Source organism: Vipera ursinii, assembly GCF_947247035.1.
Source record: "Vipera ursinii genome assembly, chromosome: 1".
NCBI classification, from domain to species: Eukaryota; Metazoa; Chordata; class Lepidosauria; order Squamata; family Viperidae; genus Vipera; species Vipera ursinii.
The window spans coordinates 240,124,690-240,140,465 of NC_139512.1; the positions used below are offsets into that span (position 1 = coordinate 240,124,690).

At 38.5% G+C, this 15,776-nt stretch overlaps 1 protein-coding gene across 2 annotated transcripts in view; it reads right to left on the minus strand.

Moving 5' to 3' along the window:
* The window catches only part of ME1 (malic enzyme 1), a 134,357-nt gene that overhangs the window by 76,020 nt on the left and 42,561 nt on the right, over positions 1-15,776 (minus strand). For both annotated transcript variants that reach the window (XM_083377330.1, XM_083377331.1), the window contains one exon: positions 11,947-12,108. In XM_083377330.1, coding sequence (XP_083233456.1) covers positions 11,947-12,108 — 162 coding nt within the window. The remainder of the gene's footprint in view (positions 1-11,946; positions 12,109-15,776) is intronic.

Below are 15,776 nucleotides of genomic sequence, written 5' to 3' on the forward strand. Positions count from 1 at the left end.
AAAGCCCTACATGGCATGGGTCCGGAGTACCTTAGGGAGCACCTGCAGCTGGCATCAACTTCCCTCCGCCCAGTGCACTCCCACGGAGAGGGCCTCCTCAGGGTGCCACCGGTCAGAGAATGCCGACTGGTGGCCCCCAGGGGGAGGGCGTTCTCTGTGGGTGCGCCTGACCTTTGGAACCATTTACCAGTTGAGCTCCGGATGGCTCCCGACCTTCGCTCCTTCCGACGTGATCTAAAAACCTATTTGTTTGAACAAGCCGGCCTGGTCTGATGGGTTTGGGGTTTTAATTATTGTTTTTAAGTAATTTATTTATTGTATTTGGGCACTATGGTTTAATCTGTTTTTAATTTTTGTATTTTTGTATTTTGGTATTTATTGCCCTGTTCACCGCCCTGAGTCCTTCGGGAGAAAGGCGGTATACAAATTAAATTAAATAAATAAATAAACCTGAACTTGAGAAGATTGGTTTGATACTCAGAAGGCCTCCACCGACCTCACACTGTACCTTGCAGCATTAGAGCCACAGCCACGTTGATACAGAAATGTATTTACAGTTTCTTTGTTGGTTTCAACGAGACCCGTTCAAGTCAATTTTGCTGAAAGAGCAACTTCAGAATAAGTCCTGTTCATGCTTCTGTCCAGCACATGCTTGAGGCTAATGGTACAGGAAGAGACAGAATCTTCTGATCCTGTGGGGTCAGAGTTAGCACTTTCAATGCCTGAGATCCTCCAGTGACAGACACGCAACTGTATAATATTTCTCTTACCCAAATACTACTATTTTCCTCCAGGAATCCCAGCTGATGGAAGAATATGCCACTTTTAATTAGCCAATTTTATTTCTGTTTCTTAGGTGCAGGATCCACTAAATAATTCCATTCCTCAAAGGTCTCTTATGACTAGAGCAGTTTTAAGTGTGCTGAATTTTCACTCATTAGTTATATCACTTTTCCAATGCTGGAAAATATTCGTATATAAAGCCAAACTTTCTTTTGAGCTTTATGATCATGATTTCTTTTGAGAATCAATTTTTTTCACAAGTGTCAACGATCTTTGATCGGCCTTTTCAAAACCTTCTATAAAGTAATATGTCAAAGATTATTATGATTTAGAAAGCAGACTTCTCTCCCTTAAGTAAAATCTTAAATAGACCCTATATAGGCCCAAATAATACAATCCCAGTTCTTTGCAAAATCCCATAGTGGAAGTAAAACTAGTAACAATAATAGTAAATACCAGTAATGCAAAATATCTAGCTCAAATCTTTGCAAATCTTCCATATCTTATCTCTAATACATTTAAAGATGTTGAGACTCTAGAAAGAGTGCAGAAAAAAGCAACAAAGATGATTAGGGGACTGGAGGCTAAAACATATAAGGAACGGTTGCTGGAATTGGGTATGTCTAGTTTAATGAAGAGAAGGGTGAGGGGTGACATGATAGCAGTGTTCCAATATCTCAGGGGCTGCCACAAACAAGAGGGAGTCAAGCTATTCTCCAAAACGCCTGAAAGCAGGACAAGAAGCAACGGAGGAAAACTAATCAAGGAGAGAAGCAACCTAGAACTAAAGAGAAACAATTAACCAGTGGAACAACCTGCCTCCAGAAGCGGTGAATGCTCCAACATTGGAAGTTTTTAAGAAGAGACTGGACAGCCATTTGTCTGAAATGGTATAGAGTTTCCTACCTGAGCAGGGGGTTGGACTAGATGACCTCCAAGGTCCCTTCCAACACCATCATCATCATCATTATTATTATAGCTAAAGCTCACTAGCTGCTACTATTTCAGATTCAGTCTTTATCTGAAGATGAAAAACTAAAAATGCATGATGCGTTTAGAAGAGAAACATGCAGTTAGGTTGTTCAGTAAATCAAAATCATGGTAAATACAGCCAAGTATTCTCAAATTGTTCTTCTCAGAATTAAAAAAAGTGCTCTGTTATTTCGGAGTTTAAAATATCTAGTGATATTTCATGCTTTCAATAAATGCCCAATAAAATTCTGATATCTGAACTGGTGCTAGAAGTACCAGAAAGAATCTTCATTTCCTTATTTATCTCATACTCCTTATATGCATTTTTTCCACCGTTTAAAGTAGAATTTCAATAGCAATAGCATTTAGACTTATATACCGCTTCACAGTGGTTTACAGCCCTCTGTAAGCAGTTTACAGAGTCTGCATATTGCCCCCAACAATCTCGTTTTACCGACCTCAGAAGGATGGAAGGCTCAGTCAACCTTGAGCTGGTGAGACTCGAATTGCCAAACTGCTGGCAGCCGGCAGTCAGCAAAAGTAGCCTGCAATACTGCATTCTAACCACTGCACCACCAGGGCAATGCAGAATCTTCAGGGATAGAAATTCTAAATCTACCCCACTGCCTCCTACCCCTACCCCAGAGGTCCCCAACCTTGGCCACTTTATGACTTGTGGACTTCAACTCCCAGAATTCTGGGAGTTGAAGTCCACAAGTCATAAAGTGGCCAAGGTTGGGGACACCTGCCCTACTCTACCCTACCCTACAGCTTACACAGTGACAAGACCTGCAATGATTTTAAGTGAATCGGGAAAGCCTAAATTTCTCCAAATTTGTGATTCCTCTGAACAGAGAACAGTGATATCAATGATGTCATTCCATACCTAGATCTTCTCATGGAACACTCTGCCTGTCGTTCTGCTAGCTATAATACTCCTTTCCTTTGGTCTGGTCACTGAAAGTTTGCTGTGATAGTCTCATGTGTGACTACCAGATCAAATTATATCCTTTCAGTTCCCAGCACCCTCTAGTTTGTAGAAACTGCAGCAAATGGAATGACAGTGTTAATTAGGAAATTCTGCCACAAAATTTCTATCGATCAAACACTGTTGCTCTAGTTTGGCTCAAGAATTACATGGTGTATTCTTCCCATTAGCTATTCCTCTATTGAATCTGCAGAGGCAATTTCTAAATTTTTGCATACTCGTTTTAGAATGGTGTTTATTCTAAATTCAAGAGGGAAACACTTCATCTTTTTCCTGAAGAGGCGCTATTATTTAAAATGTATAAATATTCAAGAAGACAAAAATAAACTTAGTTGGTTACTGGTATGTGCTTAGTGGTACATACTTGAATGCAACTTTGCCAACTATCCTTTTGGTATGAAATTTACTTTAATCTTACATGTGAGGTTCCTTCCACCACAAAAAAGACTCGAAATAGGGTGGCAGGAAAATAGGTCAAGCAACTGTATCAAGACAGAAGCTGACATCTCAAGTCCACATCAAGTAGGAAAAATAAGAATGAAATTTCTGGACACAGATTTTTCAGAACTATTCAAAGGGAGGGAAAGATTTAAACATCCATCTGTTATCCTATGAATACCCAGACTTAGCAGCTCTCTTGATAATGCATATTTATACATAAGAACTATGAAGAAGATGCTCTGGGGAAAAACTGGTTAAATGGGAGAAAGAGAATAGGGTATAGATATCAAGAAGTTCTGTAGGTTATGGTGTACATGGAAAAATGAATTTTCATCTATGTTTATTTTCTCCTCTATAAAAGATAAGATTCACTGCAAATATTTTCTCTACTATTGCTTAAAAACAAAGCACAGAATATTAGTTCCTTTTGCGTGCATACAACCTCTCTAGCTGTTTTTGCTAATATGTAAGTGGGAAATAACGGGATGCGGTGGCTCAGTGGGTTAGGATGCTGAGCTTGTCGATCAGAAGGTCGGCAGTTTGACGGGTCGAATCCCAAGTGCCGAGTAACAGAGTGAGCGCCTGTTACTTGTCCCAGCTTCTGCCAACCTAGCAGTTCGAAAGCACGTAAAAATGTAAGTAGAAAAATAGGGACCACTATGGTGGGAAGGTAACAGCATTCCATGCGCCTTTGGCGTCTAGTCATGCTGGCCACATGGCCACGGAGATGTCCTCGGACAAGCGCTGGTTCTTCAGCTTTGAAACAGAGATGAGCACCAGCCCCTAGAGTTAGAAACGACTAGCACGCATGTGCGGGGGAACCTTTACCTTTACTTAAGTGGGAAATAATGACACCAATGAAAGAAAAACAGAAAAAAAATCCTTTAAAGCCAATCTTCATAAACCTTCACAATCACAGCATTTAGGAAATATACTAATTTAGTTAGTCTAAAAAAAGGGCAAACAACTGTGATTTTGGATGCTAAAAGTTTAAACATTTAGTTGAGAACAAACACAAGTTTCATTAATTTCAATGCCCAAGTTCTAAATAGCCTCACAATAAATAGAGATGTATGATTGTAGGGTGGTCAAAATACTTGTTAGCTAGCATTTGGCTTTAATTTATAACAGCACCTTCAAGTATTTATTGAAAAGGCCTGCCAAACCAACATAAGTACTTTTGTTGTTTTTGCAGGATACCTGAATACACAAGCTCCATCACCACCACCACAGCCATGTGAATGCACTTCGGGTGCTCAGCAATGGGAACCACAATTATGGTTGTTTGGCATGTCCCATGGTCATGTGATCGCATCTTACACCGGCTTTGCTAAAACTCGGCATTTTCTTCCAGTTTTTGGCAAAACTGGGTGCATAGCAAACCACTGGTTCACTTTGTCCTTAAGCGAACCCAGTGGTTTGCAGTGTTTACTTAATGACTACTGCATTCACTTAATAACTGCCACAAAAAAGGTTGTAAATCTGTTGATTGCTTTTCAAGAAAAACAGCAATTTTCTTTTAAGAGATTATTAATTTTACAACTGTTGTGACTTAAAACTCTTAAGTCTAAGAGTCCATTAGGGTCATAACTTGAGAACTGTGTGTACCAAAAATAAATTATGTAGCAATCTTCTTTTCTACAGCTCTTTTAAATGTTCTGCAAGACGTGCTCTTCAAAAGGCACACAAAAATGAAGGAAGCAGTTAAATAGCCATAATCATTATCACATGGAAGTTTTACTTTAATAAAAGATAGGACTGTGTTATTTAAAAATATGGTTTTTAACATGATTTTTGGCAGTAAAATTTATTAGTTTTAGACTTTATCATGCAGTAATGCAGTAATCCAGTTTCTCCTTTTTTCTCCCATTACATGCTTCAGAAACAGTGTGTGTTACTTTATGTATTCCTAAAACAAACCTGGATGCCTTTTTTGCAGTTTTCAGCACTGCATTTCTGCTCATAAAAGGCTGGTTGTTAGAGTGAACTTAACATGGAACTGAGATGTATTCAGATTATTCAATCTAAATTTACCACTAAGATTTGAACACTCTGGTACCCCAAAGCTAAAAAGAAGAAGAAGAAGAAGAAGGAGGAGGAGGAGGAGGAGGAGGAGGAGGAGGAGGAGGAGGAGGGGAGGGGGAGGGGGAGGAGAAAGATAGCCATTTAGTGCCCTGTTGTTATAGTAAATATTTTAGCATTTTTCAAGAAATATGGCAATTTTATGTTAAAATATTATCAACTACCAGGAAAAAAATAAAAAATGTTTAATTTTCAAACCAAAAAATGTTTAGTTTACTGAAAACTGTCAGCTGCCAAGTTATCATCAAATGAAATATGTCAGCCAAACATTTTCAGTGTAATAATAAACAGCATCAGCATAACTTAGCCAATGCAACTGAAAGTCAGGAATCTCTTACCAAATCTGTCACTATTCTGGCATGTGTATAAATAAATATATGCTACTACAGAACAGATCTATGCTACGCAAGGAGAAAAGTAAGGGGATAGAATGGACTGCTTTAGGCTGCTATATTACAACCAATGGCTTGCATGTGAAATGTGTATTTTAATATTTTAATGCAACATCCAGACAATTTGGCCAAAGAATCCATTCTGGAAGAAAAAGCAAAAGCAAAAGTCTTAAAGGATGCCAAGAGCAGGAAAGCCTCAACATGGGGAGGCCTGTTTGATGTCTGTCCTTCACTGAATAAATTTGAAATTGTTCCTATGGAACTCCAGATGGAAATGCAGACACAAGCAAATGCCCAATCACTCCACAGTCAGGCAATTCACAAGAATATTCTGTACTTAGGCAATCCATAATCTTGGTAGGAGCTATGGCTGAACCATCCTATTCCAAGACATTTCTGTTTCTGAAAGATTTAACAAAAATGTTAAAGGAAAAACTGATCTGGTTAAAATGGTAGCAAAGGTATGTATCACAGCGTCCCACTCTATGCCATTCTGTTGAAATTCTTGGAACCCTGTAAGTTGCAGCTGCCAATAATAGAATACTTTTTCATTTATTTAATGCATGAAATATTAATGTATATACCACTATTTATGTGCTTGCCAACTTTTTTTGTGTCTAATCCATTTATAATCTTCAACAAGTCATCAAAATTGAGTGAAGCTCCTAGTCCAAAAAACTGACTAGATATACTAGACATGCCAATAGCTAAAAAGTTGGGTATAGTATTCTACAGAGTGTGTGTATTAAAAATAATATCTATACTAGTATTATTTCCTTAAGCTACATTAATCCATTTGAAGTAGGCTCTCATCACTTTGTCGAAGCACAATATGGTTTAATTTGAAGTGTACTATATGCTAGTATTCTATTTTCTCTATTTTAATAGGTTTTTAACTAAAAGTAAGCAATTTACAAAAACTTAACTATTTTTTAATAAATGTTGGAGGTTAGGAACAAAGATGATATTTTTAAAAAATATCATCATTTTACCCAATGTATTTTTATATGATATCATAATTTTAATTTGCTATGAATTCTCAGAAAGAAGAATGGTGAAAGAAGAATGAGATACTTTATAATAAAAAGAAAATGAAGACATTTTAAATGACAACTAGAGGGGCAAATTGACCGGCTTAAAAGAACCAGCTGTAAATATCTGGTTTTTCTTTTGGAAACCTCTGTAATAGATTCTTGCTCCTCATCCTCTAAAACCATGGCATTTGTACATGGAAAAGTTTCAGAGAAATCTCTTATACAGCAGCTTTCTGCCATTTATCATTTTAAAAGCTCCTTGATATAAAATGACTGTAAATGTTTCAACAGTTCCCCAAAGTATTATATTTAAGTGGAGAAAGAGGCCTACCTAAAGATTTGCTGATTCTTGCAAAATGGCAGACATGCCTATACAAAGCTGAACTAATACTTCCATTTCAAGAATGTTGTGTTTCAATCATATGCAGAGATATAAAATCACAAAAATCAAGATGGAAGCCCCAAAATACAAAGTAAATTAGAAAACTATTCTTTACATAACATATCATAGCTGCCAGACTTAAGGCATTTTAATAAACAGAATAGTGAGTGAGCATCTGGATGTAGTTGATCAACATAATGTAGTATAAATAAAATAATAGATATAATCAGCCAAGAAAGAAAATGATGTCTTAAAAAAAGGAAACATAGAAGGAAAGTGTTTAAACTCTTTAACTTCCCTATAAAGTCTTGAATTCCCTACCACACAAATATATAATAAAACACATTCCAAGTAGCATGTTGAATGATGTATCCATGTGCTATTCCACTTAGTTCATTTGTAACTCTTATACTTGTCATAATTTTATCTTATTTTTTGCAAAATGATGAATAATAAATAAATAAATAAATAATCTGGAGTTATTAATCTCATTAGATACCAACTATACGAGTGGCTCCTAAATCAACTATATGAATCAAGAAGGTTGATTCTGGAGAGAGGGATTTGAGAAGAAAAATAGCAGGGATATGAACAAGAATGCTATATCAGCAGAACTCAAATACTCATAAGGATGCCAAGTGTTGTCATAAAGAGACATCAGGGCAGAATAGGAGGCTAATACAGGTAATCCTTGACTTAAAACCACAATATAGCCCAAAATTTCTGTTGCTGTGTGAGACAGTTAGGTAAGTTTTTCCCCATTTTATAACCTTTCTTGCCACAGTTGTTAAGTGAATCAGTGTAGTTGTTAGTAACATACAGTGCTTTTTTTGTAAAAGAAAAAGGTGCCGGAACTCACAAATGTCATACAACCCGCCTTGCCTACCCTACAAGGTTCCATCCAAAAAAGGTGCCGGAACTCCGTTCTGAGCATTCTATGAGAAAAAAAGCCCTGGTAACATAGCTGTAAACTGAATCTGGCTTACTTACCCATTGACCTTTCTTGTCAGAAAGTCACAAAATGGGATCACACGACCCTGGGACACTGCAACTGTCATAAATATGAGCCAGTTGCCAAGTGTCCGAATTTTGATCACGTGACCCTGGGGATGCTGCAGAAGTTGTTAAGTGTGAAAAAGTTCATAAGTCACTTTTTCAATCCCACTCTAACTTTAAACGGTCACTAAATGAATGGTTGTAACTCAAGGGCTACCTGTAAGCCTTTTTGGTGTGAATATGCTGACTCCTTGGTGGATCTAGGCTCCCAAATCAAGACTGCCATAATCACCCAGAACCAAGAAACATGTTCTATTATGATGGGGCTTGTCTATAGTTTCTCAACTCCATTCTAGCTGAAATGCATAGGTTCAGTCCAGATAGCTGCCTCATCAAACTGAAACTTTTAGTAAACCCCCTATCTGGCATTCCAACTGATTATTTATTTTATTTTATTTTTATTTATTTTATTTTAATTCCATTTATATCCCGCCCTTCTCCGAAGACTCAGGGCGGCTTACAAGCTTAGCAGTAGCCTTCATTCTATGTATATGCCTGCTTATTAGGGCTTTCACACACACCCCCAAGCGGCATTATTACAAAGTCAGCTTAATTGCCCCCAACAATCTGGGTCCTCATTTTACCTACCTCGGAAGGATGGAAGGCTGAGTCAACCTTGAGCCTGGTGGGATGCGAACCTGCACTAATTGCAGGCAGCTGGTGTTACTTAAGGAGGCATTAGCTCACTGCTCCACCAAGGCTATTTGTTGGTAATCCAATAATACTATTTCACTCCAGCTAAAATACAGAGATGGGATGTTATGGCCATACTGTAACACGATTCTGTATTTTCAGTTCTAACACATGGTTAGCTACATTTTCAAGAGTTCCAAGACAGAGGCTAACATAATTCAACATTATATATATTTTTGAACAATAAATAAATTGTTCAATAAGTAAATAAATGGGCATATGATTGAATTATCTGAATGTGAAAATATATACAGTACTCCTTACTCGTTTTCAAAAAAAAGAAGAGGAAACCAAATAGATTAATAGGCAGCTTCTTTCAATCTAATGCTGAGCGTATTGGGATTATTACAGTATTCTCAGAATTACTACTCGGTTTACCAACTTCCAGGCATTTTTATCCCAATATACAGAACAGGGCTTTTCAACCAGTGGTTACGGGTACCACCTGTGGTACATTGGCACCTGGCAGGTGATACGCGACCATCCTAGAAAAGTGGTAGTGGGGGAGGGGAATGAGCACCGCACAAGCCTGAGCGAGAGACGGCTGGAGCTGCAGGGCTGTCAGGGCTCAGCGGAAGCGCCAGGATCAGCGCTTCTTCGGGGTTGTCAGGGCTCAGCGGAAGCAACAGGATCAGTGCCAGGCTCCAGCTGGAGCTTGGCGCTAATCCTGGCGCTTCAGAGCCCAGAAGAAGCACCGATCAGCTGGAATGTTGCAGCATCTCCAGGGTCTTGTGATTTACATTCAGATGCTTGCCAAATGATTCATATTTATGATGGTCACAGTGTCCCAGGGTCATGTGAAGTGACCAAAACCTGCTGTAACCACCCAGCAGATGGGGGGGAATAAAAACCAAATACCTCCCCACCCCACCCCCGCTGCCAATCGTCAACAGAAATGCTCACAACAATGAAAACCTCAGACAGGAGGAAGAGCGCCACTGGGCGGGCAGGCAGGTGTCTTGCTCGGCTGTGGCTTGGGGGGCACTTTTTTCAGTGCCATTGTAACTTCGAACAGTCACTAAGCAAACTGTTGTAAGTCGAAGACCTGTACTTCATCACTTTTTTCCTTTTTTGGGGGGGGGGGTCATCAAGTTTTTGACACCTTGCTAGGCGACTGGTGGTACTCGGATGTTGTCATATCCTAAAAATGGTTCAATGGGTGAGAAGGTTGAAAAGCCCTGCTTTAGATCAAACTCGCATTTCAGGAACTAGAGCTGGCCTTCAATATTTGAAAGGGAAGGGTAGATTGCCATTTTTTCCAACTTGGCTCATAATTTATAAATAAAAATGAGATGGAACTTGGAGGAAAATAAATTACGCTTCTTACATATTCTACCACTGAAAGCAAGCATTTCAAAGTATTTCCAACCATCAGGGCTGGGAAATCCTTCTGCAAGATTTTTTTTTGTTGTCTGCTAATGAACAACAGGTTGTTCTAAACTGTGTGAAAATGCTGTACAGACACAGCCTCAGAGCAAATAGCCCTTTGACTAAGAACTAAACTAAACAGATCTGTCAGGTGCTGGAAGTTCTGGTTGATGTTTAAACCAATATCCCATTGTTTCCATTAAGAACAGCATTTAACAACAACAAAAAGTTTCCATCAAGTAATTCCCAATTCTACCTAACAGATTTAGTTTCTAAGGATCTTTTTAAAGTTCAATTGACAGCAGGGTAATAGGCTGTACATACTAAAGGTTCTGCTTTTCAAACTGATTCCATGCTTGTCTGTTTTTAAATCTGGGGAATAGACTGTGCAATAACTTCATATACCTTCAGGCTTTCTGGAACAGTGAGAGTAAATGATTAAATCTATTTAGTAAATCATCTGATGTTTTTAATTTCTCCACTGTAGTTTTTGCCAATATTTCATCATCTTCCTTTTCTACCACATTCTCCTTATGCAGTTAATATTGAAGCTCATTTCAAATAACCCTAAAACAATACAGAATACTTCTGATAAAATAGAACCTCAGTGTTCATACGTCTGTTTTTATTGTAAACAGGATGGCTTGCTGTCCACCAAATATTTCATGAGACTGCAGCCTGCCTATCTTGCTATGCATTTAAGACAATCTGGACTACTTCCTGATTTTCAGTTTGAGTTCATTAGTGTAAAAAAGAAAGTCAGTTTTAGAATCTAAGACAGTATGTCTTCTTGGGATGAACATAATTATATTATATTATAATATAATACAAGTAAAAGGTAAAGGTAAAGGTTCCCCCGCACATGCGTGCTAGTCGTTTCCAACTCTAGGGGCCGGTGCTCATCTCCGTTTCAAACCCGAAGAGCCAGCGCTTGTCCGAGGACGTCTCCGTGGTCATGTGGCCGGCATGACTAGACGCCGAAGGCGCACGGAACGCTGTTACCTTCCCACTGTAGTGGTCCCTATTTTTCTACTTGCATTTTTACGTGCTTTCGAACTGCTAGGTTGGCAGAAGCTGGGACGAGTAACAGGCGCTCACTCTGTTACGCGGCACTCGGGATTCACCCCGCCAAACTGCCAACCTTGTGATCGACAAGCTCAGCATCCTAACCCACTGAGCCACCGCGTCATAATACAAGTAGTGACTACCAAATACTCTTTCCGTATAGAGCTCAATTCTACATTAAGAGAACTAGAGAAAGGACTGCAACGCTGATATCCAGCATGTGCATAAAATGTGAACATGGTCTCTTATTCCATGCCACAATAAACAGAATCCAGTTCCTGTTTATTAAAGTAACAAACATTGCATTATTGTGAAAAAAATCGTACAAGGAATAAAGCATAGCTCGGCTATCATTATGTCCTAATACTTCATCTAGGAGTCACGACCTTGCTGAAAGTTGCACTGATGTATCTTCTTTTCAGTTCAGTTTCATCCCACCTGCACTACTCAGGATAGTATGGTACTTGTTATAGCAAAAGCCCCAGTGTTTACAGGCTGGAATGAAACTGGGATAAATACTAGGAATTAACAAATTACACCTCTATGTTATTGCTAGGAAAGATTTTTTCTGGCAAAATGTTAAACACACTGTACCTTTTTTTCTGAACAGGCAAATATTACTGCACAGTTTTGACTATTTCTCTCTTGAAATATGTCAAATACTGACCTCAGCATGAAAAAAACAGTTACCTCATTGTCAGTTCCCACATCAAGCATAACGGGTAGACACTCCTGGGGCTTTACTCCTCCACACGCTGTGTAAAGTGCTAGTTTACCCACCGGGATGCCCATTCCATAACAACCTAGGTCTCCAAGGCCGAGAATACGTTCTCCATCAGTCACCACAATAGCCTGTGGAAAAGTATGGTAAGCATTATAAAACTGCAAAGGTATCCTGAATTCTTTGTTAAGATCAGTTTTAAGGTCTTTCTTGGTATTATTATTTTCTGAACAACTACCACGAATGAATGAATGAATGAATGAATGAATGAATGAGCGAAAGAACAAATGAACAAATGAATGAAATACTGCATTTTCTTTAAGGCCATTATTTAAGTAAATCAATCAATTATATGGGCTGATTTAATCACTACATGAGAAACAACACATGGCAAATAAAGTCCACATACTACATTCTGTTTAATGATGCCTTTTATTTCCAGAATGGATAGTGGGTCTAATCCTACTAATAATAAAAGGAAACAAGGTATTTTTTATCAATTTCCCTTTTCCTCCTGCTTTTCCAGAGACTTGCCCATACTCCCAGAGCAGATTTTGCAGAGAATACAAGACAGTGAAAGAAAAAGGCAAAAATCATGTTCTTTTTGAATTTGTCAATATATAAAATATATTTCTGATGAAAGAAAAGATACCAGTGGATATAATTTTATTCCTTAAATGTTTTAGATAAAGCAAATAAAAATATAACTCTCTGTTAAGACAACAACTGCCATCTGCAGTTTTTATTGCCCAATTCATTGGAGAGTTCTGGCTAATTATTTCTTTTTAATAGATGCTCTAATAAATTTGTTGTTTAAAAACTGCAACATCTTGCTGTGATTTAAAGAGGGGAAAAACTTAGCAGTCCTATTACTAAAACAATCTATGTGAGTACAAATAGCCCATTAACATTTGCCCTAAAAAATGTAACTGTTTAACACATTGCTTTAACTCCTCTGAGTAATGATTCATGTTTTGTGATGTACATTTCCAGCTCTGAGTAATGATGCTGTGCTATTTCCAGTTCTTATTTTCCAACTTAAGGATTTAATTTCTGACAAGAAGCTATATTAATCAACCAATTAGGTATAGGGAGTCTTTATCAGCCCATCTGTCACATTTATCCCAGGGACACATCTTGTGGCAGAATGCAGAAATAGGTACAGCTAAGCCCCTTCATTCTCCCTTCCTCTCTAATATAAGCCCCCCTTAACAATTTTACATTAATAATTTCATCTCCTCAAACTGGCATCTACCCATAGATCATCCCCCATTATTTTTCATATTTACAAAAAAGGAATCCTGCATAGGCATTCCTGTTTTCAGAAACGTCCAAATGGTTGAACTTTGAAGGAGATGTTTTCTTTTACCTAGTAAAGCCTTCTTGATCCTTTTGCTTAGTAATTGTTTGGTTCTTTCTACCTTAAGAAAGCAATCCAGATAGGGTTGAAATATGGATGGATGGAAATATGGATGGAGGTAGTGACAGATTTTATTTTCCTGGGCTCCAAGATCACCGCAGATGGGGACTGCAGCCAGCCATGGCAAACCTAGACAGCACACTAAAAAGTAGAGACATCACCCTGCCAACAAAAGTGCATATAGTCAAGGCTATGGTCTTCCCAGTTGCAATGTATGGCTGTGAAAGTTGGACCATAAAAAAGGCTGAGCACCAAAGAATTGAGTCCTTTGAACTATGGTGCTGGAGAAGACTCCTGCGAGTCCCTTGGACTGCAAGGCGATCAAACCGGTCAGTCCTAGAGGAGATCAACCCTGACTGCTCTTTAGAAGGCCAGATCCTGAAGCTAAAACTCAAATACTTTGGCCACCTAATGAGAAGGAAGGACTCACTGGAGAAGAGCCTAATGCTGGGAAAGATTGAGGGCAATAGAAGAAGGGGACGACAGAGAATGAGGTGGCTGGATGGAGTCACTGAAGCAGTAGGCGTGAGCTTAAATGGACTCCAGAAGATGGTAGAGGACAGGAAGGCCTGGAGGAACATTGTCCATGAGGTCGTGATGGGTCGGACACGACTTCGCAGCTAACAATAACAATAACAACAACAACAACAACAACAATGGATGGATGGAGAATGAGAAAACCCCATAGAATTACTGCTCAGTTGAAGCAGTGGGTAAAAAAGAAAAACAACTGGGGCAAAGGGTCTCTTTGATATAGCCTCCCAACCAGCAGGATTTCCTGGAAATTAGGACTGAGAACAATGAAAAAAGAAAGAAAAAGACGATAGTGCTATTGATAATTACAAAGTAGTCTATATGAGACTAAAGTACTAGGGTAAAAATACAGGTTTGTTAACAAGACTCTACAAAGATGTTAACAATATGCATTAAAGATATTTGTGTTGTTTTTGCTAGATCTACAGAATTTGGAGTTTATTTTGTTATCAAGAATTACAGATCGAGAGGGAGAATGAGTTGGCTAAAAGAATTCAGTAAAAGAATTACACTACATCTTACTCTAATCTACACTTTCATCACAGCAACGTATTGTAGTCAATATCTGAATTGGTCATGGAAAAGAAGAAAATATTCACTTAACGTTGTTAGTATGTCAGATTTCAAGCATAATTTAATGTATTGGTATACCTCTGAAATCCTAAGTGGCTTAGATCTTCACTGTCTAAGGCAGGGGTAGGCAACCTTGGCTCTTTTATGATTTGTGGACTTCAACTCCCAGAATTCCTGAGTCAGCATGGCTGGTTCAGGAATTCTGGGTATTGAAGTCCACAAGTCATAAAAGAGCCAAGGTTGCCTACCCCTGGTCTAACGGAAAGCCCATATCAATAGCATGGGTATATTAATCTGCAGGAATGGCCCTTCTGAAGAGATCCTGCAATTTACAACTCATCTATCCATCTCACAGATGGAAGAAGGTGGAATTGCCTTAAACTGCAAACATTTTTAGAAGATCTGTCAAGGCACATGCCTTTTGCCAGGTTTTTAAAGTTAATTACAATTAACATTGGATTGGATTTTAACATTGGATTCAAATTTTACTGAGTATCAGCCATCTGAATAGTAAAGCAGAATATAATCAAATAAATAAACCAGCAAGAAAGCAGTACGATGGAGGAAATGCTGAAGACACACACAGTCCAAATGATGTGCAGATAAGAAGACCCTCGGAATACCATTCAAGCTAGATTTTCCCCACTGCTGCTTTAAAAATATGTGTAGTATAGTGCAAATAAGAAAACTGCTTAAATCACAGATAAGTCATGTTCATGAATCATCCTGCCAAATCAGCTGCTATCAACCAGATTTATTTATTTTTTTTAAAGGAGACAGCACTTCCAAAGTTCTCACAGAAAGAAGCTCAGGAACCCGAAGCTTCTGCGCCAGGGATTTTTCACCACAGTTTCAACATTTATGTAATGTAAACAAAAATAATCTGTTTCTAGTTTTTCTGTGCTAATCCTTTGAGAATACAACCATTGTTGCTTAAGAAACAGGTATTCAATGCTACATTCCACAATGATTACATATTTCTGTTCTGGCTCCAAAAATAAATATCTGAAAGCTGGTGAGAGGGGTAAAATCCATCAGTTATTGTCTGACATAATAGGGAATGATCTGGCAATGGTGCAGCAGCAATTGGCAAACCACCTGCTCTACCAACCCTGCATGCCTTTATAGATAGCACATATACCTGAAAGGGCAGCCAAGATCTAGAGAAGATTATGCATTCCACTGTAGAGATGGTGCATACCAAGTATCCAAATAATTTCAGTGCGCCCATTCAAAGCTCACTGAATCAAAGGGAAATCTTTAATAAGATGA